This window comes from Microtus ochrogaster (genome assembly GCF_000317375.1).
Source record: "Microtus ochrogaster isolate Prairie Vole_2 chromosome 14 unlocalized genomic scaffold, MicOch1.0 chr14_random_1, whole genome shotgun sequence".
Classification (NCBI taxonomy): domain Eukaryota; kingdom Metazoa; phylum Chordata; class Mammalia; order Rodentia; family Cricetidae; genus Microtus; species Microtus ochrogaster.
The window spans coordinates 19,644,609-19,660,804 of record NW_004949096.1 but is presented as its reverse complement, the minus strand read 5'-3'; the positions used below and the strand labels follow the sequence as shown (position 1 = coordinate 19,660,804).

The 16,196-nt window shown below is 49.5% G+C and overlaps 2 protein-coding genes across 23 annotated transcripts in view; one reads left to right on the top strand and one right to left on the bottom strand.

Moving 5' to 3' along the window:
• Nucleotides 1-3,546, top strand: part of Mybpc3 (myosin binding protein C, cardiac) — a 19,186-nt gene extending 15,640 nt beyond the window's left edge. Inside the window, exons 26-32 of the mRNA XM_026787854.1 lie at nucleotides 589-677; nucleotides 833-1,028; nucleotides 1,177-1,316; nucleotides 1,464-1,623; nucleotides 1,723-1,859; nucleotides 2,138-2,505; nucleotides 2,605-3,546. Coding sequence (XP_026643655.1) covers nucleotides 589-677; nucleotides 833-1,028; nucleotides 1,177-1,316; nucleotides 1,464-1,623; nucleotides 1,723-1,859; nucleotides 2,138-2,505; nucleotides 2,605-2,743 — 1,229 coding nt within the window. The 3' untranslated portion in view covers nucleotides 2,744-3,546. The remainder of the gene's footprint in view (nucleotides 1-588; nucleotides 678-832; nucleotides 1,029-1,176; nucleotides 1,317-1,463; nucleotides 1,624-1,722; nucleotides 1,860-2,137; nucleotides 2,506-2,604) is intronic.
• Nucleotides 3,547-3,622: 76 nt separating this feature from the next.
• Madd (MAP kinase activating death domain) overlaps nucleotides 3,623-16,196 on the bottom strand; it is a 41,991-nt gene continuing 29,417 nt past the window's right edge. For 10 of the 22 annotated variants that reach the window (XM_026787775.1, XM_026787774.1, XM_026787777.1 and 7 more), the window contains 10 exons: nucleotides 15,421-15,531; nucleotides 10,983-11,090; nucleotides 8,833-8,997; nucleotides 8,506-8,578; nucleotides 8,290-8,396; nucleotides 7,649-7,714; nucleotides 6,549-6,557; nucleotides 6,295-6,364; nucleotides 4,600-4,646; nucleotides 3,623-4,517 (listed from right to left, as the gene is read on the bottom strand). In XM_026787775.1, the coding sequence (XP_026643576.1) occupies nucleotides 4,413-4,517; nucleotides 4,600-4,646; nucleotides 6,295-6,364; nucleotides 6,549-6,557; nucleotides 7,649-7,714; nucleotides 8,290-8,396; nucleotides 8,506-8,578; nucleotides 8,833-8,997; nucleotides 10,983-11,090; nucleotides 15,421-15,531 (861 nt within the window). In that variant the 3' untranslated portion in view covers nucleotides 3,623-4,412. The remainder of the gene's footprint in view (nucleotides 4,518-4,599; nucleotides 4,647-6,294; nucleotides 6,365-6,548; nucleotides 6,558-7,648; nucleotides 7,715-8,289; nucleotides 8,397-8,505; nucleotides 8,579-8,832; nucleotides 8,998-10,982; nucleotides 11,091-15,420; nucleotides 15,532-16,196) is intronic. The other 12 variants (XM_026787786.1, XM_026787787.1, XM_026787788.1 and 9 more) reach the window with 5 other exon arrangements.

Sequence of the window (16,196 nt, the reverse complement as noted above, 5' to 3'; positions counted from 1 at the left end):
AACAGATTTAACCAGTCCTGGGCAGAGGCTCTAAAAGCCTAGAATATGCCTTAACTTACATTTTACAAGGTGCGTGACTCCAAATAAGTCGCTTGCCCTCTTAAAGTGAAGCTGGATATGGTGGCATATACTTGTAATCCTGGCACTTGGAGGTGGAGGTAGGAGGATGAGGGATTTATGGCGAGTCTAGGTTACATGAGTTACTCTTCAAAGAAAGAGATGGTTTAACAGTTACGAGAATTTGCTGTTCTTGAAGAGGACCAGGGTTTGACTTCCAGCACCCAAATGCGTGGCTCCTAACCATTCCTGAACTCCGTTCCAGGGGACTCACTGCCTTTTTCTGACCTCTGCCAGCACATACAAGGTGCACATACATACATGCAGACAAAATGCTCAAACACATAAATAAATCTAAAAAAGTGAAAACCACATGCACAAAACAAAACAAAAGGACTACAGGGAGGTTCTGTGGATAGCATCCTGGAACTCCTGGGGCTTAGGAGAATCTGGCCCAGGGCAGCTTTCTTCCTAGTTACCGTGCTCTGGACCTGTGAGATCATTCAGGCTGGGCCTCCCTTTAATCCCCAGAACGACCACGACTCCAGCTGCCCAGACACCTGCGCCAGAACATCCAGAAGAAGGTGGGGGAGCCCGTGAACCTCCTCATTCCTTTCCAGGTAGGTTGAGCCCTTCCCTGTCCCAAGGGAGAAACCACAGTGGAAGGATCTGAGGCTGTGGACCCTGAGACCCCAGTCCCATGTGTGGCTGGTGTAGTGCCAGCCAGCCCTTGCACAGAGACAAGCTCAGGGTTGGGCCGGTCATCTTCCCCCAGGGCAAACCTCGGCCTCGGGTGACCTGGACCAAAGAGGGGCAGCCACTGGCAGGTGATGAGGTGAGCATACGTAACAGCCCCACGGACACCATCTTGTTCATCCGGGCTGCCCGCCGCACCCACTCGGGCACCTACCAGGTGACAGTTCGAATTGAGAACATGGAGGACAAGGCCACGCTGGTCCTACAGATCGTGGGTATGTAGCCCAGAGCCTCCCTTTCAGTACATCCATCTCCTGATGGGGAGCCTGCAAACCCGGCCCCTGCAGAAGGGCTCTATATGCTAGCATCCCCCTGCTTCAGCTTCAGAACGTGCAGTGATCCAATCAGATCTGTCTCCTGCAGACAAGCCAAGTCCTCCCCAGGATATCCGGATCGTTGAGACTTGGGGTTTCAATGTGGCTTTGGAGTGGAAGCCACCCCAAGATGATGGCAATACAGAGCTCTGGGGTTACACTGTACAGAAAGCTGACAAGAAGTCCATGGTGAGTCCGGGGCCCTGGGCCTCCACATACCCTCTGCGGCCTGACAGTCCTCCCCTTGCTTAATCCAGTAATCTGGTTTCCTCCACCATAGGGGTAGAGGCACAAGAGGCACCCTCAAAGAGCCCCCCTTTCCTTCATACCCTCCAGGAGTGGTTCACTGTTTTGGAACATTACCGTCGCACTCACTGCGTGGTATCGGAGCTCATCACTGGCAACGGCTACTACTTCCGGGTCTTCAGCCACAACATGGTGGGTTCCAGTGACAAAGCCGCTACCACCAAGGAGCCCGTCTTTATTCCAAGACCAGGTGCCGCACCATCACTCCCACTGTGGGGAGTTCCACTGGGGAAGGGAAGGGAGCCTAGCTTGGGGTGACTTTCTTGGTACTAAGACTTGCCGCCAACAGGCATCACATACGAGCCACCCACGTACAAGGCCCTGGACTTCTCTGAAGCCCCGAGCTTCACTCAGCCCTTGGCAAACCGCTCCATCATTGCAGGCTACAATGCCGTCCTCTGCTGTGCTGTCCGGGGTAGTCCGAAGGTAGGGACTCAAGGTCCTGGGCTAGACTATTTAGAGGCTGGTCTCCTGGGCTCCCTTTGGGTAGTCTGCTCCTGAGTTTGCCTACTGTCTTTGTCCATCTCTAGATATCTTCCAGCCTTCCCCTGAACAGGGCCGAAGGCCTCACTGAAGGCTCTGTTCACTCTCAGCCCTGGGCTGAGTCTGTGCTCCAGTGGGTGCTCGAACAGTCCTTCTGAACCCCACCAGTTCCCCATCACCTGGATGTTTCCCTGGTCTCCCTCCTTTTACTTGTCATACAGCCCAAGATTTCCTGGTTCAAGAATGGCCTGGACCTGGGAGAAGATGCTCGTTTCCGCATGTTTAGCAAGCAGGGAGTCCTGACCCTGGAGATCAGGAAGCCCTGCCCCTATGATGGGGGTGTCTACGTCTGCAGGGCCACCAACTTGCAGGGTGAGGCACAATGTGAGTGCCGTCTGGAGGTGCGAGGTAAGGAGCATGTTGGACAAAGCAGGGACCCTGGGCTTAGCTCTGCTGTCCCAGCTCAAACAGAACCTCTGGCTGCTAGAACACCCTGGCTGGCTCCTGGAGGGCTGGGAAGACACCATGGTTTGTCTGCTTCTCTCTTACAGTCCCTCAGTGACCAGGGTGGCTCCCCAGAGGTGAATAGGTGTGTATTCAGACCACCTGAGACCCAGAGCCTAGGGGGCTATCAGGAAAAGGGGGTGCAGGGGGCTTCAGTTCACTCACAAGGCAACCTCTGTCACAGGTACAGGTGGATGCCAGAAGTCCAGAAGGGAGTTGGAGGAGCCGCCCTTTCTGCCATTGCATGTGTGTGTGTGTGTGTATGCGTGTGCCTCCTAGGCTGGGGAGGACTGGCCAGCAGCTGTACCAGGCAGGTCTGCTGAACTCTGCAGAAACTGACTTCATAGCTCCTAAGGAGTGAGTGCTGTTGATCTGGGGGGCATAAAGTGTGTGGTCTTCAGAAATGCGGGCTGGGGAAAGGCCCTTCTGCCTGGCTCACTGTGTAAAGGCAATAAAAGATCAGTGCAGTCAAAGGGCTGATGTTTCCTGTCCACAGAAAAGCATACTGGCGTTTGCTTGATCTTGACAGCATGTCATTTTCCAAATCAGTGTCCTGTATCCGGGAGACGTTAATTAGCACTAGAAAGGGCATCAGTCTCCCTCCCACCCCCACAGGTGAGGAAAGGATGGACGTAAAAGTCTCAGGAGCCACGGGGCTTTCCTTTGTAGGCATAGGCATGAGCGTCACCCCGGTGGCCCAGGTGGCAGCATCTGGGTAGAGTCCTGAACTTGGTGGCATTAAGATCCCATTGCATCCCCAGCTCACGACCACGTGTCTCACATGGGACACACTCCATCTAGCGCAAGCACAGGGAATCGCAACCTTCATTGTTTTCCTCCGCAGAGATCAAGTTTCCTTATAAATCTGGTGACCAGCAGGTCTTAGGAGTGACTGCACGGTGGTGGTCCTCTGCCCATGGAGGTTGGATGTGGGCTACTACTTTAGTTCTACTCAACATAAAACACACACTTGGCCGGAGCACAGAGTTCTGGCTCTACAGGAGTCCCAGGTCACACCACAACACACCTATGTTTTTCTGTGACAGTGGCCAGAGCACCCCAGACCTTTACAACCCTCCTGTGGTAGGGGTCCCTCTCTGGCATCCTAGGGAGGCCAGAGCCTACATGTGGGTGAACTGGGGACAGCCCTCCTCAGGCTTGAGCTGAGAGAAGGCATCATTTAGTGCATGGCAGCCAGGGAGTGCGAGCAGAGTTAAAGACATTTACTTCACATCACACAGCTGTACACTTTCTATAAATAACGCAGAGCTGAAATATTTACATTCATCTCCTGTCCAGTCCATGTCCTCCTCCGGGCCTGAAGCCAGGACACACTGCAGACAGATACACATGCTGGACTCGGCTTGGCTCTCAGGCAGACCATCACCCTCACCCCTCTGTCATCTTGTGCCAAAGGCCAGGAAGACCACTGCAAAGATCCCAACTCCCCACATGGCAGTCAGTCCAGGAACACCAGGAACACCGTGTTGCCGCTGGGGTAGGGCAGGCAGCAACATGACCTGCGGCCACAGTTTAGGGGTGTGAGGAGGCAGGAAGGCTGCCGTTCACACCTGCTTCCCTCAGCTCCTTTCCTCCTGCCCAACCCTTGGTCAGGAAGGCGACCCCAAGGAACTGTGTCATGTACCCTACAGTGCCACATCACAGAAGACGGAGAGAGGACCCCTAAACTGAAGGGTCTAAGGACATGGAATCACAGAACAAACATCTCCAGAACACTTCCTGGGGGGCTCACAGTGGCCCCACAGACACACACTCTCTGGAGCCCTGAGGGGATAGTAGGCTAGTCTGGTGTTGGAGGAAGAGAAGGGAATGGGATGGACAGACACAAAGACACACTTCAGACATCACACAAAACCAGCTGAACTGTGGGAGGAGCTTGCAGAGAACACACACACACACATCCCTTCTCCATCACTGCAGCTTCGGTGCTGAAGAACAGCAAGAGTGAGGGCGGCCCGTGGGCTGGCTCTATCAGCTAGAGACAGGCCGAGGTGGGGTCCGGAGGTCTTCTTCACTGCTACGAACTGCAGCCACATACGAGAAGAGACACAACACAGAGTAGCAGATCTCGTGGGCCTGCAGGGCACAGAAGACCAGGCAGATCAGTCACACTGAGATTGCGCACCATCGCGCGGCCCGCACTGGGCAACACACTCACCATCGGCGTCTTGTACTTGTGGCTCACCACTTCTTTAATTTCAGGAACTAAAACCGGACAGGCAAGAGACAAAACAAAAAGTTCAAAACTAAGAGCAACAGCGTCATCCTCCCGCAGGCGGCCGCACCCAGCAGCATTGGGCTCTCCTTCCCTGTGGCCTCCACAGAGGCCACCTTGTCCAGGCAGACTCCTCAGACAGGCATCTGAGGTCTGCCGTGACTCTTTACTTGACAGCTGGGATCTACACTCTTCTCTGGGTGCCCAAGGTGGAAGGGCTGACCGTTCTCAGCCTGGGTACAGCCACAGTCCAGGCTGTTGAGGAGCTGCAGAAGGGAGGAGAGTGGTCCTAGCCTGTGCCTCACCTTGCTGAGATGCCCGTGAACTTGTCCTTGTCATCAGAGCCCACAAATCTAGTCATGATAAATATCATTCCCTCCCACAACGCCACAGAGAGGGTCACAAGGTTGTAGGAGGTAACAGACTTGGAAGTGTCCTTCCCTGAGAGGCAGGAGGATCTCGAGCCTGCCCGTGTGAGGGAGAGCGTCAGGGGCTCTGGAGCAGACACAATGAGCAGAGAGACAGGCGAGTACAGCACCCAGGTGAAGGTGATGGATGGGAGCATCAGGCAAATACACACATGTTCACAGCCCAGAATGCAGATTAGGAGTCACCCCATCCCAGCCATGCAGGGGCTATGCCCGGCCAGAGGAAGGATTAGGGTCCCCCAGGTCCAGCTTGTGAAACTGGGAGGATGGGGATGGCTCCCCCCCTGGGGGGGTGTAGAACGAGAGTTGGCCACACCTTCTTCTGACCCTGGGAGGTAGAATCCCTGGAACCCAGTGTTAGCATGAAATACACTCATCAAAGGCAGAGTAAGAAGCCCCAGATCATTCTCCTGAGCTGGAAGAGCTCCCCAAGTATCTCTCTGGCAAAAGAGAGAAGGGTGCACAGTGAAGAGAACTCAGAACAGTGAGCCAGAACGAGGGGGAGGGGCACGGGGAGGAAGAGGGTGGGAGATGGGGGGGGACCACTGGCCATGGAAGCAGCTAAGTTGGTTGGAGGAGCCCACCTACCCACTACAGGGCCCAAGGCTGGGGCCTGGGGAAAGGCAGCACGAGCCGAGGTCACTTTACCTGCTGGAGAACGAAGGTTTTCATAGCAGCGATGAGGGCACAAAAGAATGAAGCACAGACACAGCAGGAACTCAAAGCCCCAGGGCGAGACCCCACTAGACCACTCCTCAGTGCCTGTTTGGGGGGCACCTGCCCCTTCTGCCTCTGAGGCCCGCTAGGCTTCTCTGGCCTCAGCTGAGTCTGCTATGGTGCCTCAAGCCCTCCTCTAGAAGAGGCAGGGTCGGGGCCGTGCTGGGGAGGCTGCTCAAGACGGCCGCAGGCAACAGAACACAGCAGAGCTTGAGGATCCCATCTGCTCTGCCCCAGAACCTTCTGAGCACTGGCTGGCCCAACCAGGGTAGGGGGCACTGCACACTGCCATCCTAGACTCAACCTGTCCAAGGTTCCCTGCTCTTCGGGGGTCTCTGGCTAACCTATCTTCATCCTTCCTTCTCTTCCCTGCCACTCCTGACCCTCCTGACCTCTCCACAGAGGCTTTCATCCCCTAGTCCCTCCTCTGGAGCTCCAAGGTTTGAGTTACTGCCATGTGAGTCCAGACCTAAGAGCAAAATAGTGTAATTACCAAATTCTTCCAGGACAAAGACGCCTCGAACTGTATTGCACTTTTTAATGTGATTCAGCTCTATGAAAACCTGCAAGAGAGGGAGGGAGGAGGGCACGTAAGGCCAAAGGCTCCACCCCTGCCCCACAGAGCCCACTCTCCCAGCTACGGCCCCATGCCCCAGAGGAAACCTAGTTCCCAAAGGGAGGACATAAGAATCCACACACACACAATCAAAAGCACTAAGGAGCGAAGAAAGCAGAAAGGGCAAGTACCTTCCGCTCCTGGCCGGAGGAGAAAGCATGGGAGAGAAACGAAGGCATTAGTTTTAATGGTCAAACCCCACCCAAAGGCCCCTGTGCTGGCCTGGGCTACCTTCCCATACCCTCTCCCCAGGGCAGCACTCATGGGACACGGTGCCCCAGGGATCTCCGGCTCGGCCCTTCAGGTCTCTACCCTTCCATACATCCTCCTCCGGCGCAGAGGGCTGGCACGGGTGCAAAGCTCCCTCCAGACTGTCCTTAGGGTGGGAGGGGACAGGAAGTATGCGGTGACAACCATGTGCTGAGCACTAGCTGGCATTTCACACATTTTCATCTACCTGGTACATCTACAGCACCCTCTCCATCTTACAGATGGGAAGAAATGGGACCAGAACACTGATCTTCCCATGAGTAAAGCTGGGCCTCAGGTCCCATCTGCTATTCCAAGTTGCATAACCACACTGGGAAGGCAAAAGCTCTGTTCGCCCAGCTGTCTGCTCTGTAGCAGAAGATGTGTCAGGCCCACAAGCCATTGTTCCATTATCAATTCAGACCATGGAGTCAGACCCAGAAGTCAGTCTTCACTATCACTCTGTAGGATGTTACTTCTAGGAGACAAGCCTTCCAGTAAGGGCAGTTTGGACATGGTGTGCAGCTGGATGGAGAACACCGAGGACTGGACGAGGAGGTGGGCAGGGTTTCTGGGTGTCTAAGAGTTCATCTTCTCTTTTGCGGGGGAGGGGGTGCAGGGGAGAGCACTGGAATGGGATAAGAAGCCACCTCTCTAGCACCTTGATGGTCCAAGAAGACAAAGGCACTACCCTAAGATCTTTATGTGTATGCTGCCACACTGGGTCCCAGGCTGGGAATATACTGACAGAAAGACAGGCTATCTGGGCAGTCATTCAGCTATTCCGTGTCACATCTAAACTTCCCAGCTAAACTGGCAAGGAAGGACAAAGCTACCTCAAAGTCAGATATTCACCTCCCCCGAGTTTCTCCTGCTTGGCCAGGGGCTTCAGGAAATCATATTGGGACCTAGTTCAGAGCCTTGGGAACATTAGGGGATGGGAGGAAGGCACTTGTGTGAGAAGTCAGAGCTGGGAACGGACCTGGGATGATGCGCTGGCCTCAGAGGGAATTAGCTTAAGGAATGTCCACTGAGAGAAAAAGTAGCACTGTGTTAGAAGACCAAGAGGAGAAAGAAACGTCAGCTCCTGGGTGGAGTCACATAAGGACAAAAGATCCTGAAGCACTCCCCAGCAAAGGAAGGGCATGAGCCTGTGGAGCAGGGCAGAGTGGGACACCCAGAGGAAGAGAAAGGACAAGAATCAGCAGAAGGAAAGGCAAACACACAGACAGACACACACACACATGGTTCAGGCATACTAGAAGTACACAGGACATCAGCCAGTCTCGTCTCTCAAAGCAACACCACCAAGCAAAGCACACTCTGGGAATACAGGAAGGCAGAGACACGCAATAGGGGTCAGTGAGACGCTCTCACTCACACTGTGTGGGGAGTGGACGGGCAGCAAGCCACCCGCTCTCACTCTCTGCATCTGCTCAGAGCCTGGTGTCTCACCAAGGTCACTGTGCCCTCCCCTTTGGTTTCTCTCTTGGTTCAGCCATTTACTTCTCTCTGGCCCAAGGCACTCCCTTGCTCACTGGGAGAGCACTGAGAGCCTGGAAACTGATCTTATTATAGGCAAAACACTGGGGCCAGGAGCCTTGTTCTGTTGCTTGTACCTACCTGGTTGTGCATGAACTTGAGGTTGATCCCTTCCAGGGTGACTTGAAGCAAGCCACCCTCGCCAGTCTTCATGTCCTGCACAGGGAACTCACCACCTAGTTCAGGCCCTGTGGTAAGGGGGAAGGTGTCAGCTAACTGGCAAGATGGAGAGTCCCACAGTCTAAGCTGGTGTCTGTGGTCAGGAGAGGGTACTGAGGGGGGCCAACCGCTTCTTACCGGGTTTGATGCTTTGTTGCCGGGCTGCGGCACGCTCCATGCTGTCCTTCACGCAGTAGTACAGCTCGCGACACTGCAGCACAGGGAGGGACGTCCTGTGAGAGGAGCCCTTCCAGGGTTCCATGTTCCCTGCTCTAGGCTGCTGCTACTACCCAAGACTGAGGTCAATGCCAGGACTCGGGGCCAGTGTAAGCTACTCCACATGAGAGCTGGAGGCTAAAGTATGGCCCGAGGTGTAGATTTTTGAACTTTAACTTTCTAGTGAGAAACTCAGCACTTAATACTAAATGTCCATTCAATCCCCATCTCAAACAGAGACCCGAGTACCTTCTTAGTATAGAACTTGTTGAGCTGGGTCTCAGAGCCATTTCTACGCCACAGACACAGGACCTTGGTCTTGGGACAGTAGGTCATGTTGATGAGCTTCTCGTACCACCAGCGCTCATAAACGGTGCCAATGCTACTACGTAACACCAGACAGTCATCACACACCTGGAAAACGTGCAGCACAGTCAGTGGTTCTAGGCTCTGAGAGTTTCCCGTCCCAGGCCACACTACATGTGCCCCACAGGGAAAGGACAGTGCGCTGACCCAGGAGCAGCCCCGTGGTTATTTCCTACCCAGTCCTCAGGGTCCCCCCAGGGGAGACCATAAGCACCGAACTGCTGGACACACTGTTCTGAATGAAGCCTGTGTACAAAGAGGCACGCTCCCATCAGTTAGTGTCTCCTCCTGTTTGCTTTCTAGACCAAGGATTCAGAGCGCATCTCCTGCCTCCATCTTACAGTCATGGGAAGAAATCAGCTCTGTTATCAAACACAGGGCAGGCTTAACCAAGGAGAAAAAGTTAGAGCCAATAAATTTTTGATTCTTAGCTCTTCTCTACTCCTATAAAGTACTTACTTTTCTAATTACATAAGTGATACATGGTTATTATATAAAATTACTCAATTAGGGATGATAAGTGTTGAGAAGCAAGGTACTCTTTGTATGCTTTTTTTTTTTTTTTTTTTACAAGACAGGGTTTCTCTGTAGCTTTGGAGCCTGTCCTGAAACTAGCTCTTGTAGACCAGGCTGGCCTTGAACTCACAGAGATCTGCCCAGCCTCTGCCTCCCAAGTGCTGGGATTAAAGGTGTGCACCATCATCGTCCAGCATACATAAAAATTTTTTAAATATTTTTTTATTTATTATGTATACAATATTCTGTCTGTGTGCATGCCTGCAGGCCAGAAGAGGGCACCAGACCCCATTACAGATGGTTGTGAGCCACTATGTGGTTGCTGGAAATTGAACTCAGGACCTTTGGAAGAGCAGGCAATGCTCTTAACCTCTGAGCCATCTCTCCAGCCCATGCATAAAATTCTTAATGTGCATCAAAGCCAGGCCTGGGGATGTAGCTCAACAATAGAGCACTTGCACAGAGAAAGTACCCAGTTAGTTGCTTTGACAATCTAGTTATGATATGAAAATATAATAATTAGGAGAAGTGAGATGCCTGAGCAAGTAACAGAGCTTGCTAAGCAAGTGTGGAGACTTGAGCTTGATTCCCCAAGCCCACGTAAATATGGACCAAGAGAGAACCAACTCTATGACGTGATCTCCTGATCTCATACACATGTGGCGACCCACACATCCACACACAAGCAATGAATGAACATATTGATGCTCTTTGAATCTTTCTCTCTCCAAGCCCTCTCTTCTCTGCTCCTGCCCAATTATCGCAGATACAGGACCTGAAGCACTGCTCATACAAACCAGACCCCAGCGCCTCCTAGGCAGGTACTCCTTCTATCACTTATTATAGTAAACGGTACCACTTACACAGGTGCCCGAGTCAGAAGTGTAGGGGACACATAGCTCCTGTTCCGAAGCAGGAGTGTGTATGTCAGTGTAGCTGAGGAGGAAGCAAGATATTCCCGCAGACATCAGAACTTGGCCAGGTGTTTCTCAGAGCTGAGGGCTAACAGCAACATCACACACACACACACAGTTCAGCTATGGTGAGACCGGCGTCATAAACACCCCATGCACACTTGCACACTTAAAAGGAGACATAGATGAACCCTATAAACACAGAGGTGAACCTATGAAGCCACAATAAGTAAATACATAGTTAGAAAATGTTCTTGCCGAGATGTTGAATCTGAAATTAAGCATCTCTGCTGGACTAACAGTTTATATGAAATACAAGCGATCGAGAAATGTGCCAGGAGACGTGATCTCCAAGGGTCTAGATGCCCTCAAGGCAGAAATCAAATTTCTTCAGCAAAATTCCTATTCACGGGCAATGCAATTATGTCACATATCCAATCCTGATAAAAGACATGGTGAGGAAACATCTAGTTACTCAACTATTTGCATAATAACTTGATCAATTAATCATAAACAGATTGTGAGGATAAATAAGATTAAATAGGAAATAAAGCCTAGCATTGGTTCAGGGTTTCTTGTGTCTGACAGGAAACCAGAACTCACTTCCATGAAGAAGAGATCTCCATTTGTGTCTGTCCCTGCGTGTACAACAAACGTCTGCTTCTTCATGTGGCGGCTGCCACTGGACCGGATGGAGAGATCACGTCCATTCTAAGGAAAAAGAGATACTTAGAAACATTCAGATGTTGCTCTTACACACAAATCTGAATAAAAATGTCTCACTTAGCAATTAAATTCCCAACAGCTTCCTTAGCACAACCCCACCCCCCAGATAGGGTTTCTTTGTGTAGTCCTGGCTGGCCTTAAACTCAACAGAGTTCACCCGTCTGAGTGCTGGGATTACAGGCGTGCGCTGCAGTGCCCACCACTCAGCTCAATCTGCTCACCATGGCCACAGGGAAGAACCAAGGACTGTTTAGAGTTAGGGTCCCTATGCCTCCTTGAAAATCTCAAAGAACTTCTATTTTTGTGAGTTATAGCTATATTCACTATTCTAGAAATATAAATGAAATTTAATGCTTATTAATTCATTTAAAATAATTTGTTGGTAGCCAAGCATATGAAAAAGAACATACCTTTTATAAAATATATTTCTCCTAATAACAGCAATAATAAAAAGAATAGCTCCGGGCGGTGGTGGTGCACGCCTTTAATTCCAGCATTTGGGAGGCAGAGGCAGGTGGATTTCTGTGAGTTCAAGGCCAGCCTGGTCTACAAGAGCTACAGAGAAACCCTGTCTTGAAAATAAAAAAATAAAATAAAATAAAATAAAATAAAAAAATAAAAAGAATAGCAAGAGATTTTCAAATCTCTTGAATGTTTGGCTTAGGAGAAAGTAGCTGCGTTTTTGAGCTGGGCATGGTGCCACACGCTCTAGAGGCTGAGGCAAGAGGATCACAAGTTTGAGGCTAGCCTGGGTTACATTAAAAACACCATTAAAGGGGCTGGAGAGACAGCGCAGAGGTTAACAGTACTGGCTGCTCTTCCAAAGGTCCTGTTTCAAATCCCAGCACCCACATGTGGCTCACAACCATCTGGCGCCCTCTTTTGGCCTTCAGACAGACAAGCAGTCAAAGCACCATATACATAATAAATAAGCAAATCATTAATAAAAAAAAAAACAAACTACCATTAAAAAATAAAGAACAGAGAGGGAGAAGCTGGCCCTGATGTGCCTGTCATCTCCACATTGGAAGGTAGAGAGAGAAGCTGGCCCTGATGCTCCTGTCATCTCCACATTGGAAGGTGGAGGGAGGAGCTGGCCCTGCTGCTCCTGTCATCTCCACATTGGAAGGTAGAGGCTAGAAGATCAGAAATTTAAGAAGACCATTCTTAGTTAGCAAACTAAGAACCAGGAATTCCCCTACTCATTAAAAAAAAAAAAAAAAGTCGAGTAGTGGTGGCGCACGCTTTTAATCCCAGCACTCAGGAGGCTGATCTCTGTGAGTTCAAGGCCACCCTGGTCTATACAGTAAGTTCCAGGACAGGCTCCAAAGCTACAAAAAAACAAAAGTAAAAAAAAAAAAAAACAAATAAAAGGGGGCTGGAGAGATGGCTCAGTGGTTAAGAGCATTGCCTGCTCTTCCAAAGGTTCTGAACTCAATTCCCAGCAACCACATGGTGGCTCACAACCATCTGTAATGAGGTTTGGTGCCCTCTTCTGGCCTGCAGACATACACACAGACAGAATATTGTATGCATAATAAATAAAATAAAAATTAAAAAAAAAAACAAATAAAAATAAGGTACACACCTTTAATAGTAGCGCTTAAGAGGCAGAGGCAGGCCTGGCCTACACACTGAGTCCCAGGCCAACCAGTGCTACACAGTGAGACCTGCATCAAGAATAAAATAGAACAAAACAAAATAAAAAAGTGTTGACGAAAAGCTCGGCAGGTAAAGGAGCAGGGCACCCACACAGCAGGAGAGAACTCCAGCAGCCTGACCTCTGACACCCATGCACACACAAACAAATCAAAATCCAATTTAATAAACAAGAGTTACAGATTCAATGCAATACCCAGCAAAATTCTTCAAAGACCTCGAAAGAATGATACTCAACTTCATATGGAAAAGCAAAAAACCCAGGATAGCCAAAACAATCCTGTACAATAAAAGAACTTCTGGAGGCATCACAATCCCTGACTTCAAACTCTACTACAGAGCTACAGTACTGAAAATAGCCCGGTATTGGCATAGGAACAGACAGAAGGACCAATGGAACCAAATAGAAGTCCCGGATATCAATCCACACATCTTCGAACACCTGATTTTTGACAAGGAAGCAAAACATATCAAATGTTAAAAATAAAGCATATTTAACAAGTGGTGCTGGCATAACTGGATATCAACATGTACAAGAATGAAGATAGACCCCTATCTATCACCATGATTTAAATCCAAATGAATCAAGACCTCAACATAAAGCCAGCCACACTGAATCTTATAGAAGAGAAAGTGGGAAGTACACTTGAATGTGTTGACACAGGAGACCACTTCCTAAATATAACTCCAGCAGCACAGACACTGAGAGAAACAATTAATAAATGGGACCTCCTGAAACTGAAAAGCTTCTGTAAAGCAAAGAACATGGTCAACAAGACAAAACGACAGCCTACGGAATAGAAAAAGATCTTCACTAACCCCACATCAGACAGAGGTCTGATCTCCAAAATATACAAAGAACTCAAGAAATTGGCCACCAAAAGATCATATAATCCAATAAAAAAAAATGGAGTACAGACCTAAACAGAGAACTCTCAACAGAGGAATCTAAAATGGCTCAAAGACACTTAAGGAAATGTTCAACATCCTTAGCCATCAGAGAAATGCAAATCAAAACAACTCTGAGATTCCATCTTACACCTGTCAGAATGGCCAAGATAAAAAACACTGATGACAACTTATGCTGGAGAGGTTGTGGGGAAAAGAGAACACTCCTGCATTGCTGGTGGGAATGCAAGCTGGTACAGCCCCTTTGGATGTCAGTGTGGCGATTTCTCAGAAAATTAGGAAACAACCTCCCTCAAGACCCAGTAATACCACTTTTGGGTATATATCCAAAGGATGCTCAATTGTACCACAAGGACATGTGCTCAACTATGTTCATAGCAGCTTTGTTTGTCATAGCCAGAACCTGGAAACAACCTAAATGTCCCTTGACTGAAGAATGAATAAGGAAAATGTGGTACATTTACACAATGGGGTGCTATATAGCAGAAAAAAAATAACGACATCTTGAATTTTGCAGGAAAATGGATGGAGCTAGAAAACATCATTTTGAGTGAGGTAACCCGGACACAGAAAGGCAATTATCACATGTACTCACTCATAGGTGGTTTTTAAACATAACGCAAAGAAAGCCAGCCTACAAACCACAATCCCAGAGAACTTAGACAACAATGAGGATACTAAGAGAGACTTACATAGATCTAGTCTACATGGGAAGTAGAAAAAGACAAGATCTCCTGAGTAAACTGGGAGCATGGGGACCTTGGGGGAAGGTTGAAGAGGGAGGGGAAAGGCAGGGAGGGGAGCAGAGAAAAATGTAGAGCTCAATAAATATCAATAAAAGAAACAAGAGCCGGGCGGTGGTGGCGCACGCCTGTAATCCCAGCACTCGGGAGGCAGAGGCAGGCGGATCTCTGTGAGTTCGAGGCCAGCCTGGTCTACCAAGGGAGTTCCAGGACAGGCTCCAAAGCTACAGAGAAACCCTGTCTCGAAAAACCAAAAATAAATAAATAAATAAATAAATAAAATAAAAGAAACAAGAGTTGTCTTTGTTTAAAAAAAATGTAGTTGAGCGTGGTGGCAAACACCTTTAATCCCAGCACTTGGGAGGCAGAGACAGGAAGATTTCTGTGAGTTTGAGGCCAGCCTGGTCTATACAGCAAGTTCCAGGACAGTCAGAGCTACTACTTATTAAGATATTGTCTCAATAAGGAGAAAGAGAAAATAGCTAAATTCTCTTATCTGCTTCTGCACTCAAACTATTGAGTGTATGGCTTAGGCCAAAGAAAATGTCATCTCACAGGTGAGCATTGGAAAGGGGCAACTTCTAAAAAGCTTTGTAAACCAGGCTGGCCTCGAACTCAGAAGCCACAGAGGATCACAGAGATCCGCCTGCCTCTGCCTCCTGAGTGCTATGATTAAAAGTATGTACCACCACCGCTTGGCTCTGTTTTCTGTTTTATTTTCTTAAAAGAGGCATTTTAGTGTTGTGGTGAGACAGAGTTCATCTTGTAGATCTGCAGACATTCACAGACCTTCCACAGAAACTGCTATCCTATGAGAGCTGGAGTACTTAAGAGTCCCAACACTGAACAGAAAACCTCACCGGGACTACTGCCCCATTCTCAAAACTAGGGATTAACTGGGATGCATAGTGACATGGCCAGAAATGTTTCATGTGGAAGCCCTGCACTAGGGAAAGATGACAAGCAGAATGGAGGTAAACCAAGGGATGGTCTGGTATGCTCACCAGATTGGTCAGCTGATCAAGCACCTCATTGATTTGTTGGCTGTATACAAGACCAATGTGGGACTTTCCCATTAGGCGCCGTACTTTCTTCCTGATGTCATTCTTGTTCACCTGGAAAGCCAAGACAGGAGTCTTAATAAAGGGTCTGCTGTCTTCCCAACAGAGGCAGAGACAAAATGTCTGTTTTCACATTATCTATCTGAGAAAAATGGAGTTCTGAAGAACTGTTTCACTGACTATGGCAGAACATTATCAACTGTGTATTCTATCCAGTGGAAGTCAACCGTAGAGGAAACCTTACAGGAAATGCTGATTCATTTTCTGTCAGTTTGACACAAGCTAGGAGGAGGGGATTCTTCTGGGAAGAGGGATTCTCAATTGAGAAAAGTGACTCAGTCAGCCTGGCCTGTAGGTAAGTCTGTGGGGTATTATTTACTAATGACTGGGGTGAGGGACCCCCGCACACTGCTGGCAGTGTCCTCCCTGGGCAGATGGTCCTGGGGTAGCACACTGAGCCGGGTAGTAGTAGCACTCAGAAGGCAGAGCAGGTGGATCTCCGTGAGTTCAAGGCCATCCTGGGCTACAGAGTGAGTTCCATGACAGCCAGAGCTACACAGAGAAACCTTGTCTCAGCCGGGCGATGGTGGCGCACGCCTTTAATCCCAGCACTCGGGAGGCAGAGGCAGGCGAATCTCTGTGAGTTCGAGACCAGCCTGGTCTACAGAGCTAGTTCCAGGACAGGCTCCAAAGCCACAGAGAAACCCTGTCTCGAAAAA